Source organism: Olea europaea, chromosome 18 (assembly GCF_002742605.1).
Source record: "Olea europaea var. sylvestris chromosome 18, O_europaea_v1, whole genome shotgun sequence".
Lineage (NCBI taxonomy): Eukaryota > Viridiplantae > Streptophyta > Magnoliopsida > Lamiales > Oleaceae > Olea > Olea europaea.
Window position 1 is genome coordinate 6264202 of NC_036254.1, and position 13534 is coordinate 6277735.

A 13534-nucleotide genomic window follows, 5' to 3' on the forward strand; every position below is an offset into this window, starting at 1 on the left:
TTTGTCACATATAATTTATGTATGTTACAATTTTTTAATATTGAAGTTGAGAGAACTCGTTGTCGTGTTTATCTAAAACAATTGATGTATTAAATTATACAAGTAGTATAGTGATAAATCAAATTCAAAACATACTAATACGAAGATATAAGGACATGAACTATAAAATAAATGAGTGAAATAAACATATAATTAAGAATATGAAATATAAAAATGATTGCAACAAAAAAAATGATATCTTTTCATATTTTATACTTTATATATGTTGGGTCACGAAGTTTCATATATTTGCTTGATATTGGGGAAGGGATTATAATTAAAAATAATTCTATTTAGAGGATTTTTCTATATAAACTAATCTCTCTTTGATAGAGATTCTTCATATTTCATTTTTTTCGTAATTTATCTTCAATCATACATTCTTTCAATAAAATATTTTCTTACATTAACTCATAATATTTTCATACTTTTTAATCAAATATTCTAAAAAAAATAAAAATATCATTCTTCATAAACTCTATTCTCAAAATTCTACATAACAGTCTAAAATCATTCTAATAACTTGTTGACATGATGCTTTTGGGGGTAAAAACTAAAAAAAGTCAATCAGTCATTGAACTTTTATCTGTGTCTCAAATCAGTCACTAAACTTCACTTTATTTGTAATTCATCACTAAACTTAAAAATTGTATTCAAGCGAGACTCCTATTGGTGTACTTCTATAAAAGTAACGCATAATCTTATATAACAAAGTGGAAATTACAAAAAACCAGGTACTTAAACTTTCAGATTCAAAATTCGGGGTGAAATTTATTTTTGCACAAATCAGGTATTAATAAATATATCCACCAATTTCAAGCCCATTTCCCGTCTCTCTCTTCTCTCTCTAAACACACACAGTGACAGCAGTCCATACCAGACTTGATATGAGCGGCGCTTCGAGATCGTCGCGAAGATTTGAGCCCCGATGTGTTCTCCAAGCGTATATTTTTGGGGCATCGTTTTGGGGATTTTGGAGTGTATTTTGTTGGTGGTACTGGTGCTGGTTGTGGCGACGAGGTTGCGATGGTGATTGGAGTGCCAATTTTGAGCGGCGTTGCTTGTGGCGTGAGCGTCTTGTTGTACGGTCGTGGTGTTTCTAGTGTGTGTGTAGCTATTGCTTTAAGGATTTTTTGGGTGGGGATGTCGCAATAAACACTTGACCGCTACAGATGATGGCGTTGTAGTAGTTTCAGATCTCGCCGTTGCAGCGGTGATGACAATGCAACAGTGGCCACTGCAACCGCAACTTTAGATGGCGGTATTTGTGAGGTCTATGTTTGGGTTTTTTCGCTGCAGCGCTCATTGCAAGCGGTGTGGTGTGGTTTGGCAATTTGGTCACACGAGTTTGATTTGGCGGTATTGTGTGGTTTGGTGGCAGTGTGGTGTGGCAATGCGGCTGCGCGAGTTGGTAGCTGTAGTGCTGTGCAGGCGATGGTGTGGTGGTAGACGGCGATGCACTGTAGTGGTGGTGGTGGTGGCGGTGGTAGTGAGTTTGTGGATTCTTTGGTGGGGGTGGTGATTGGGTGTGGTGCAAACGGAGATAGATGTGATGGTAGTGGTGGTGTGCTGTGGGTGGCGTGGTGTGGTGTGCGGTGGTGGTGTTACGGCACTTTGTTGTTCATGATGGTGGTTGCAGGAGACGGTGTGCTCATGTTGGTGAAGTGATGTTGATCCTGGAGACGATGATGCCCAACTATTGTTGTGTTGTTAATGATTGTGGTGATGGTTGTTGCGGTGGCTATGATGGTGACGGGTGAGGTGTCTGTGACCAATAATTAAGCGTCTGTGACTATCTATTTAGACGTCTGTGACCAGCTATTTTGTTGATTTGTAACTAACTATTAGGTGTTTGTTGGACCAATAAGCTGTGATCTATGTGACTCATAGATAAAATGTGACTCATAATTTGAATGATCTGTGATCTCGAAATAATTGTGACCTAGAAAATTTTTTATTTGTGACCACGAAATAATTTGTGATCAATTAATTTGACAATATGTGACCAGTAAACAAATTTGTGATCTATAATTATGAATCTGTGATTATTAATCATCGAATTGTGACTTTATTATTTTTATTTAATAAATATTTTTAATTAATTAAATGCATACTCGATTTTTGAATTTTCAACCTATTTATCTGATTTTCAATTGGGGTAAACATAACAACTAAAATGCGATGTTTTCCCTATAACAAATGGCCTAACTTATGTCGATGTCAAATAGGGCTTATTATGAAGAATTGTGCTAGGCGTACACCCTGCTAGACAACAGGACCTCGGCGTAATTTTTTTTCTTTCATGTGGGACCGATTCCTACAGTGAGGTGGCCTCCTAATATCTTTAATCGATCATAGGCCGAGATATTTTTCTAGTCTAATCTCCCTAATCTTCAGAGATTAATTAAATTAAACACATAATTAATACTCGACCATCGAGAACTAGGACTTCATCAAAATACAAATGAAATTGAGAATGGCGCGTTAGACGATGCTTCGCAGAAATTGAGAATTGTGTAATTCTCAGACGATGTTTTGCAGAAACTTCCTCCACCATCTTGCTGCCGGGCCCTTAAAGTCATTCAGCATTCACCCCATCCCACCTCAAGAACACAGACTTATTTTCAAATCTGTTGAAACAAACGTCCCTCCCTTTATACATTTTCCACTACTCTCTATACGTGCATGTATGTCGAGAAATTTATCTTAATATAACTTTTAATAATTTGGTGGGTTCAAAATTTTGGATCAGTTAGAAGCAAGAATCTTTACTTCAGAAAGGTAGAGCTTTCAAGATAACTGCTACTCTTTTTTGTATTCTTCTGGGTTCCTGTAAATTCTGTTTGAAAGAATCTTTTATCTGAGTTTGTGTGTATACGTTGTATTTTGTGCTTCTTTAATAGCAGTTATCAAATGCTTGGTTTTAATGTTCGATATGAATTTTCTGTAAGTTTAGTTTTTTATTTTTTTAAATTGATCTGGGGCATTTGCTTGTTAAACACTATCATTTCTTTGTTGACTATGTTGGACTTCGATAGGGAAAGAGTTTCTCATTTCTCCAATACTATCAATTTTGACAATATGGCCATTTTTCAAATCTTAATGCTAGTAAAGTTTATATTAGTTCTGGTTTGGATCTCAGTATTCCTGTCTTCGATTAGGGGCCTTGTGCACTTTTAAGATCATAAATTAGTTTTAAGGTTGAATCTTTGTTGTCTGATGGGCTGATTTCGAACTTCCTTTGCGGTTGAAGTAATACTCTAATCCATATGGTCGAGCATTATATATCATTACATTGAGTTGAGTGGATCTATTTGATGGCCTCATATATTAAGAGAAATTGTGTTTAAATGTGTTGTACAATTTTCAGTTTATCAGGCAAATTGCCTGGGTCTGTCGACATGGAATCCATCGAGGAAAAGGTCGACCTTGAATCTGACAAGGAGATCCCATTTAACGCTACTCCAAAAACAAATAAAAGGCAATCTTTCAATTTTGAGGCAAACGATGTCATTTCACCCTCAAAAGTTTCCTCTTTATCAGGCTTAAGAAAGATGCAGATCAGTCTGCTTAAGAGTATCTACATCGTCTTAATCAAAGCAAAGATAAGCGTTTTGCTTCCATTTGGGCCCATTGCAATAATGTTGCACTATCTTAGCAAGAAACATGTGAGGACTATAAAATTCTCCTGCTAATTTTGTTTCTCTGTTCTATTCATTAGGAAAATGGTTATGCTGAAAAGTTTTTGATACATTCCCTCTTAACATCAGTATGTGTAACTTTTGGACATTGTTTATTTTAGGGATTTGTCTTCTTCTTTTGCTTAGTGGGAATTACTTCTTCGGTGGAGCGTCTGGGTTATGTGACTGAGTGAGTTTTTGAAGTGGATTTTATGCTTTTGCATGACATTTTTGATTTTCTTCTCTCTTTGAAATGAAATAATATTCCTGCGCTTACCATTCCGTTGCAGACAGCTTGCATTTTTTACGGGGCCTACAGGTAGTGTTATCTACACTTATTTTCCTTACTTCTTTAAAGTTAGTAAATTTAACTTCAAAGTTGCCCATCGATGCTCAAAGTCTCCTGCTTAGAGCTTTTGACATTACAATATCATGAGGAATATATTCCATGAAAGAACTAATGTTTTATTTGCGTTAATTTCCCCATGAACTGCCATCCTATAGTGTATATGGTACGTATGTTCATCTTATTATATTTTATGATATAATAACATATAATAAAGAGAATTCAAAGTGTAGGATATTGTCAGAGACTCATTTTATACTCTTGAAGGTGATAGGTTGCTTGAGATTGTTAATCTATCATTAGATGAGTTAGAGTTGAAGAGTTATTTTTAATGATAATGAAGAAGCTGATGTTGGTGATGTTGAATAAAATGAAATTGGCACATTTAAGGATATTCTGATTTTTTTTGTTTTTTTTTTTGAAGTTCTATCGGTGTACAATTATCGTATCATATTCGAATTACGTATCCGAATCCGTACTTCCTAGAAGAAAAGCTTGGAGGATATGCAAAAAACTTTATTGTTCAAAGTATTTCTAGAGAAGTTGCAGTAGATGCAATATTGGAGATGCAATGCAAGTTGCATACTTTTGCCCCTAGATGGTGAACATAATTTGGTGGACGGGTTGGGGACCCTGCTCGTTGTCCCCACTCTTGGCAGCTAAATGGTGGCCTAAGTGGTCAGTAGGGTTTGTAATAAAGAATCTCACCTGGCTCTATCCCAATTCTTTTGCCACTGATTATTGTCAAGCTGGCGCTGATTAATTATATCCTATGATAACAGATTATGTGATTTTCACTAAGCAATTTTGTCTGAGCAAGGAAACAGAGAAGAGGAGATGGTCACCATTCTTTTCTTCATTTCTTGTTCAATCAATTTGACTCACTTGACCTAGAGCAGATTAAAAAAGAGATTGTCGAAAGTCTCTGCTAAGATATCGTTCTAAGAGATGCCAAATGATTCATTTTGAATGAGATAAAAAGGATGTTGGATTTTCTCTTGTTAGTTATGCTTGATTATTTCTATTGCTTATCGGGCTGTGCTCATCTCTTATTCACCAAATGGGATGTAGTTTTACTTGGAAATATCTTTTCAGCTGGAGTTGGGAACATGAATGTTTGATGTATGCTGGAAATCAACTTGTGTCAGATCTTTTGTTACGAACATGTCTCATAATTTTTCCATATGTTTCCAATATTTACACAAAAAACTTCCAGTAGGATGATTATACATTTTTTGATCTACACGCACTTTCACCTCACTATGATTACAAAGAGATGATTATATTTATCTCTTCTTTGAGCTCCATTATAATAGAATTTTGAAGAAAACTTATTTTGGAATAGTGATTTTTTTTTTTTTTTTAAATGTGTGGTTAAAAAGTAAGGAAAAATTTTGAATTTACGTGTAATATCTTTTTATTGGAGAGAGAGTGGTTGAAAATAAGAAATAGAAAAATGAGTTTTTTTCCCCCTCTCTAGACTAGTAGATTTCACTTTATCATCAATACTTTTTTGTTGAAACTGCAGTGGGGGCCCTCCTGACCGCAATCTTTGGCAATGCTACTGAGATGATAATTTCGATATACGGAGTGAAGAATGGGATGCTAAGGGTCGTTCAGCAGTCATTATCGGGTTCCATATTGTCCAATATGCTTTTGGTGCTTGGATGTGCCTTCTTCTGTGGTGGGGTGGTTCATCACCAGAAAGTACAGAATTTCAATAAGGTGGTGGATCATGCTATTCTGACATTTACATTTACCATTGAAATCTTGAACACCTGCTTTATGTTTTCTCCTTTGTTCGTGGGAGCAGAATCTGCTGGGCCTTTTAATGATCTCCCCCCACCTGAGTACAGAAATGCTAATGTGTCAAAAATGTACAGGCTGACGCCCTGGTGAACTTAGGTTTGTTATTAATGGCCGTCATGGGTTTACTATTTCCAGCAGTTCTGCACCATACTCATACAGAAGTGCATCTAGGCAGGTCAGAGCTAGCTCTATCAAGATTTAGTAGCTGCATAATGCTGATTGCATATGCAAGCTATCTTTTCTTTCAGCTCAAGAGTCAACCAAATCTGCATGGTTCTCTTGATGAGGTGAGACTCTTTTTTATTCATTGTAGAAATTGATAGTGTGTTGAGTTCTTGTAGCACAAGTGCATTTGCGAAAGATTTATTTGGACCATGGATTTCATTGACCTGATTAAATTTCTCTAGCATTTGTCACAGTTGAGGGAGAATGATGAAGATTCGGATGAAGAGGCTGCCGAGATTACCCAGTGGGAAGCAATTGTGTGGTTCACAGTGTTGACACTCTGGATATCAGTTTTGTCTGGGTATCTGGTTGATGCCATACAGGTTATATACGACATTCTCTCCCAAGCTCCCACCCACCAAAAAAAAAAAAAAAAAAAGAAAGAGAGAGAGAGAAGGATGGACAATGAAAAAAACTCGGTACTCTTATATTGCATTAAAGCACAACTTTTTTTTTGCTAATTTTTCTGAAATATTATATAACTTCTTAGCAGAAAGTTACATGATATTTTACCATGTTGCTTCCTTTCTACTGCATGCATTAGTTTGAGAGGATTTTTTTTTATTATGGACATGCAATATAGATAAAAGTAAAAATAACACCAATTTTTTCTTGAATAACTTTAGACATAAGTTTGTGCTATACTGTATCATACTTCTGCTCTTATATTTGTAAACATAGCAAAAATGTTATTAAAATATGCATTAGACTGGCTTCGTATTAGTCTTTGGATCATTAGATTGCACAATTATGAGGTTTTCCTAGGTTTCGGTCTGTGATGCACAGACCCTTCTTTTTGGCCAGCATACCCGTGTTGACACATGACACGACACAGGTATGGGTATAAAATACGGGACACGACCAGATGTGGACACTGTTGGACTTCCTGCTGCTGTTGCCATTGTTGCAGAAAGTCACGGTTTAGGGGAGAAGAAAGAGGGTGTCGTAGTTGGGCGGGCCTGTTTTGCTTTTTCTTTTACTTTTGGGCCTTTTTGGGGCTTTCTTTTTTCCTTTTTTTTTTTTTTTTTTAATCCACTATGGTTGAAGCTTATTTACGGCTTAAAAGTTTTATTAATTGGGTTTATTTATCTCTTCTTTCTCTCTCTTTTTTTTTTTTTTAGTCTTATTGGTTGTATTATTTCTTAAATATGCTTTTTAGTTGTTTTGATTTAGATAAGACCATTTTAATTTTAAAAAAAAATTATGCTAAATAATATTTTTGATTAATTTTAGTTTCTTCGTTTTTTAAAATGTTTATACGAAAACCGAAAAATAATAATAATAATAATAATAAATTCTAAAACAATTTATTTTTGTTCTAGATTAATTTTTTTTCTAAAACAAATAAGATAACTAATTTTGTACTTTGTCATGTCAATTTATTTATTTATTTTTTTCTGGTGTTTTAGACTTTGATTATAAATTTCTAGCTGATTTTTGAGTGACATGTTTGTCTTTTAACAATTTGCAACTAATTATTATTTAACTTTTTACATGAATTTTTTGGAAAAAAAATTTGAAATTTCAAAGACGTACCCCAGTACCCATGTCCGAAATTTGGACTCCTTTTAACCATGTTCTCATATCCTATGTTCCAAAAAATAAAAGATCCGACACTAAAATACGTACCCGAGCCTGAGCATCATAGGTTTCAGAGCCTCTGTTACATGTAATAATACCTATAAGAGGGAGGGAGAGAATATGAGAATGTTCAGATTGAACTTCTTTACAGCACAGCCCTTCATTCCCTTGTTACAATAGCCTTTGTCTTCAGCTTTGATTAACTTCTCAGAAGCTCTGCCTAACCAGTCACTCCCGGTCAAGCTGACCCACTAATGGCCTCCATACAACTATTGAAATAAGAATTCTGATGTTGAATTGTTGTTCATTGCCATAAAAATTAGGGGTGACTGATGAAGATCATAAAATTAGTGCGCATTGTTCTTTGTCTTAACTTTATTTGATCATTATATTGCAAGCAGAATATGTCGTCATTTTTCAAAAATATTTGAATGGTTGTGAAGAAGCATTGCCAATATGGATGGGTTTTACTGATCTTACAAGCGGTTGTTAATTGGGAAGCTTCACTGGCTGGTAAAAATAAAAGGAAAAGGGAACATTTCACTGTGTTTAATCAAAATTTATTAACAATATACATTCTGCATTACTTACTTTTGTCTTTCATATAAAATCCAAGCTTTTATTTCTCTGGACTCTTTTCCTGCACTTGCTTTTTGAACTGCATTCTGCACTACACCTTTTAGATTTATTTTGAAAAGTGAATCCACTTTGCATATTTAATGGATGGGAGTTCTTTTGTATTGTAATTGTTGGGTGATCATCAATTTTTTTGAACAGCTGATCTTACCACGTCGCTTTCAGTTCTCTGGACTCTTTTCCTGCACTTGCTTTTCAAACTGTATTCTGCACTACACCTTTTAGATTTATTTTGGAAAGTGAATCCACTTTGCATATTTGATGGGGAGTTCTTTTGTATTTTCATCGTTGAGTGATCATCAATTGTTTAAACAACTGATCTTAATTCGTTTTTGGTAATTTTTTAGGGAGCATCTGAGTCGATGAACATGCCAGTGGCTTTTATTAGTGTCATTTTGCTTCCAATTGTGGGTAATGCTACAGAATATGCAAGTGCTATCATTTTTGCCATGAAGGACAAGCTCGTGAGTTGGAAAACCATGACTGCTGCTGAAATAATTTCTTCTTTGTGGTTCAATTCAATTAACTCTTCATTTTACAGGATATCACTCTTGGAGTTGCGATTGGATCGTCTACTCAGATATCAATGTTTGTAGTAATGCCTTGCATCTATTTTGGTCATCATTGTTAATGTTCACTTTCTGAATGGTTTAGCAAGCTTTTATCCTCATAAATGCAGATACCATTCGTTGTAATTTTTGGATGGATAATGGGGATGCCTCTGGACTTGAACTTCCAACTCTTTGAAACTGCTGCACTATTTATCACTGTGATAGTGGTTGCATTTATGCTTCAGGTTTGATTCTTCCCTTTCTCCCTTCCTGGCTACCATCCACGTGGAGTAATTCAAAGTTGCTTATATAATGTGTGTGGAAGAACTCTTTTCAATCTTTGAGGAGATGGGAGTACTTCAATCAGATTATCTTCTAATGATATTGTTTTTTCTCAATACCTCCTTTAAAAATGTGAGAAGTGTAGGATGAGATGTACATCTATTTTCTTGTGCATATATTAAGGGGCTGTTTGACAAACCTTTCCTTAAAAAAATTAGGAGATTTTGGTAAAAATTAATGAAATGTGTGGTTAAAAAGTTAATGAAAGTTATGGGTCACATTGACCTCAATTTTTTCAAGTTTTAAGTTATCCCAGACAAGCACTTGGAAATGAAATGGAGCTTTCCTAGTGATCACTTCAACACTATTGTTTATGTTGATGCAGGAAGGAACATCAAACTATTTCAAAGGTTTGATGCTTATTCTATGCTATCTCATTGTTGCTGCAAGTTTCTTTGTCCACGTCGATCCATCATATGGTGAGCATGTTTACCTTTCTGTTGTGCATGGAGCTTTACATTACTTTTCTTTTTTAATTTTCCTGGGTACATGAAGGATTGGCTACTGTACCTGGTGTTGATCTGGTTACATTGAAAGTGTGGCCCAGGTTTGAACTTAATTTTGGAATGTTTTTTGCAAGTTACTAACAAGTTTCATATGAATCTTATTTGTTTAAACGTTCTTCAAGTTTTTTGCAAGTTACTAACAAGTTTCATATGAATCTTATTTATTTAAACATTCTTCAAGACCTTTCTATATGTTTTCAACTCTTATTAGCACGCTAATTCTGCTACTTGTTAATGCTCTATGAAGATCGAAGGAAATTTGGCTATCTCCAATCCCGGTTTACATGGCATTACTAATATGAAGTAGAACCACTAATTTAGAGATTTTCATTTTTTTTCAATATTTGAAAATGGAACATAAAGCTTTGACTTTAGACTTTAAGATATAGAAGTAACTATCCTGCCTTTCAAAGATATCATGCTCTTTTGTTCTATGCAATTTAAAACCTGAATTGTCAACTTCTCCAAATATTGGTTTAGATCATATTTGCGTATGCTTGAAAGCACCTTAAAGAGGTGCTTTTTTGGATATGCTGCCAAAAAAAGCACGCTTATATGGACCCATAGTTTTTAACTCAAATTGGAATTAATGTTTATTCATTTGGACTTTTTGCAGATGGTTAATAAGATTGGAGAAAGAAGGATTATTTCATTTGTTCGAGGTTGGCACAACAAATAGCTAGATCTGCAACACTCTCTATGTACAAAGCCCGTCTTCGTAAAACTTAACTTTGGCCCTACGGGAGTAGGTGGAAAATATAGATAGAGCAGATTATCAATGTCAGCAGCAGCACTGAGCTGGTAGATTTTGACTCTCGTATATTCATCTGTGTTATATGCTATTTGATCGATAAACAAAATTGAGCAGAATCAACATTCACCAGCATTACAGAAAGCTGCTCCCTTTTATTTATTTATTTTTATTTTTTTTATTATTATTTTTTAATACGAAAAAGAAGCTGGGTTGGATGCAAAGCAAATTGGAGCATGTAATCTTTGATATCTTTTGTTTATTCTTTAAGAATTATTTTGTTATGAAATCCATCCCTGTTATTCATGCTTGGTTCATTTTTTTGTCCAAGTTCAGTTTGAATAAAGCATTTGACTAGTCAGATTTGAGTAATTTGTTCAATTTATAATTGTTTGGTAGCAGCCTAATGAAATTTAAAAGTGTATTTAGCTACACTATTTATCACTGTGATGGTCATGTCTTAGCTTCCCTTTGTTCACATATTATTTGCGCAAATTGTCACTTCAAGATCAAACTCAGTAGAATTTCATGTTGCCTTTCTAACCACTTGAATTACCTCCCTTTCAGTTCATACATAAAACATAGGTTCTTCGTTTGAAGTTATAAACACAATTCTCAATTGTATGTGCCTCCAAAGTAAATTGACAAAGTATGTTGGCAAAACAAAGTAGAACATTTCACCCGATGTGGATTGGGCACTGGATCCTTTCATTGTAAACTGGTAACTGCTTCGCATTATTCATGCACATGACCTTTTGTTGGGTCGGACATGAGCAGAGGAGGCAAAAAAAGGGCCCTACTGAGCTGTTACATAGGGAAATTTTTTTCCAAAAAAGTATATTTCTTTTTTACATTAAAATTAAATGGGCCTTGGGGGAAGGGCTAGACTCCCTTCTCCCTATGCCCCGAGACATGAGATTTATCGTAATTGAGTCAAATTCAACTTTATTCGTAGAAAGAACTTGAAATATCTTGGAACTAATGAATACTCGATTGCTTGCAATATAGAATCAAATTCGCACGAAATAATCCTCCCAATCATAACCGACCCAATAAACAAAAACTCCCAGTGACAAATCATTGACAATGATCCATAAATAAAAATGTCAAAATTTTACTCTTTTTGTGCGATCTTGTTCTAGTTTTGGCTTGTTGCCACGATAACTGCTTCCTCTTTATATCCATTCCCTTTGGACCTGAAGCAATCTTTTGACATTTAATTATTCTCTTTATATCCACTTACAGTGGTTAATCTCTAACGTTCGTTAATCATTCGACTTGAGGTTCTCACAGTACCTTATATGAGGAGGTCAATTAGGTATGTCAATAATCATATGAAAGTTTTGAATGATCAACAAAAAATTTGCATTCTTAAGTAATAAAAAGTTTATGACATACGTTTCATGAACTTAAGTTGATATCGAAATCCTTGATCAAAGTGAGTTCATAAGTCAAAGAGAGTTTCGACAGTAATTGACTTAGGAGTGAGACGATAGATGATCAACTAAATCAAGATTCACACACCTCTATATCTTATAATAGAAAGGGTTATGTTGACAAAGAGATAATAGTTTCATAGTAGTCGAAAAAATTTGTCACACCACTTGATATTTCTCATTGTTGAGAATATACTTATACATGCACAGCGAAAAATTAAAATTATTTAGATTCTCATTGAGGATCCCTTTGTGTTTAGATAGAAATCGTGATAAAGATTGTACCTTTGAAGAATTCTGCAACCTCTTGCTTTTCTTTTCGTTCTAGCAATCTTGATTCGTCACCTACAGCTGTCCAATTGTCCAGCCTCCAACGGTGATCCACACAGAAAACAAGATTGTAGCTACTCGGGTTTTCTTCTCTTGTGCGAGCAAGAATGATTATAAAAAACCTTATAAATTGAAAACCCTAGCCATGTATTTATATAAGCCCAAACGGGTTTGGTCCGGTCCGGTCCAATATTTAATTAAATCCGGTCCGTGAATTAATTAATCCAATTAATTAATTCAAACCTATAAATAACCAACCCAATTAATTAATTTATCCAACGATTGTTAAATTAATTAATTGACAAATTACAATCTTTCAATTCTCTTTTGTGTGTGACACATCACGTTCCCGATCACGATGTCTAACGACGTGAAATATTATTTTGATCTAATCAAAATTGATAAATTAAAACACCATTTTAATTTATCATCAATTCACACTCGTCGTCCCAGATTGACATCTAGCAATGTGTCAGGGCAATACATGTGACGGGAAATGTCACATGGTATGACAAAACCAAACTCATTCGTTTACCATGAAACTATAATCCCTTCGTCAATATGATCTGATCAATTACGAGATATGGAAGTGTGTCAATCTCGATCATCGATCATATCTTTTACTCTACTATTAAGTTAATATAAGTCGAAAACTCTTTTTCGACTTATGAGTATACCTTGGCCAAGGATTCCATCATCGACTTAATTGAATGAAACGCAGATCATAATCTCCTGCTATCTAAGAGTGACGAATCCTTTATTGATCAATCACAACCTTCATACGATTCTTAACGTATCCGAACGATGTCGTATTTGCGGCCCTTTATAGAGCAACATCCAACATCGCCATAGTATGATTATCCTGATATAAGGTATCATGACGACCTCAAGTCAAAAAACCAATTCCACTACCAAACGTTAGAGATTAACCACTGACACTCAGATAGTTATCCATGTGGAATCTCTCGACGGGTCTCCAATGTTTTGTTCTATAACAAAACATCCACGTGTTCATTTAAGTGTCACCATACTTTAACTTGTGAGATCAGCTACTTACTTCATAAGTAAGAAATGCCACACGTGATGGTCTATCCATAATACCGATATCCGTATCTCGTTATTATTTCTGACCACGAACGATTTAAGATTCAATCAGATGTAATTTGTATCTCACAATCACAACTCCTTATGATTAACAAATTACGAAGATTTGAATCTATGGACTCTATTATTTATTTAATTGTCTATTAATTAAATAATAGATCTGTCAATAAATTGCATTAATTATATATATATATATAT

The 13534-nt window shown here is 34.7% G+C and overlaps 1 protein-coding gene across 3 annotated transcripts; it reads left to right on the forward strand.

The window, feature by feature from the left end:
* The first annotated feature begins 2506 nt into the window (after positions 1 to 2506).
* On the forward strand, positions 2507 to 10847 carry LOC111367298 (vacuolar cation/proton exchanger 2-like). Of its 3 annotated transcripts, none has more exons than XM_022988106.1 (12): positions 2513 to 2820; positions 3410 to 3707; positions 3842 to 3909; positions 4010 to 4038; positions 5594 to 5790; positions 5949 to 6161; positions 6282 to 6422; positions 8664 to 8780; positions 8858 to 8911; positions 8996 to 9112; positions 9535 to 9628; positions 10332 to 10847. In XM_022988106.1, exons 2-12 carry the CDS (start codon positions 3441 to 3443, stop codon positions 10337 to 10339), a joined length of 1305 nt encoding a protein of 434 aa, XP_022843874.1. In that variant the 5' UTR covers positions 2513 to 2820; positions 3410 to 3440; the 3' UTR covers positions 10340 to 10847. The 3 variants fall into 3 exon arrangements, with proteins under 3 accessions (XP_022843876.1, XP_022843874.1, XP_022843875.1); XM_022988107.1 differs by having other exon boundaries at positions 2518 to 2820; positions 6294 to 6422; XM_022988108.1 differs by lacking the exon at positions 10332 to 10847 and having other exon boundaries at positions 2507 to 2820; positions 8664 to 8727; positions 9535 to 9624.
* Positions 10848 to 13534: the final 2687 nt, after the last annotated feature.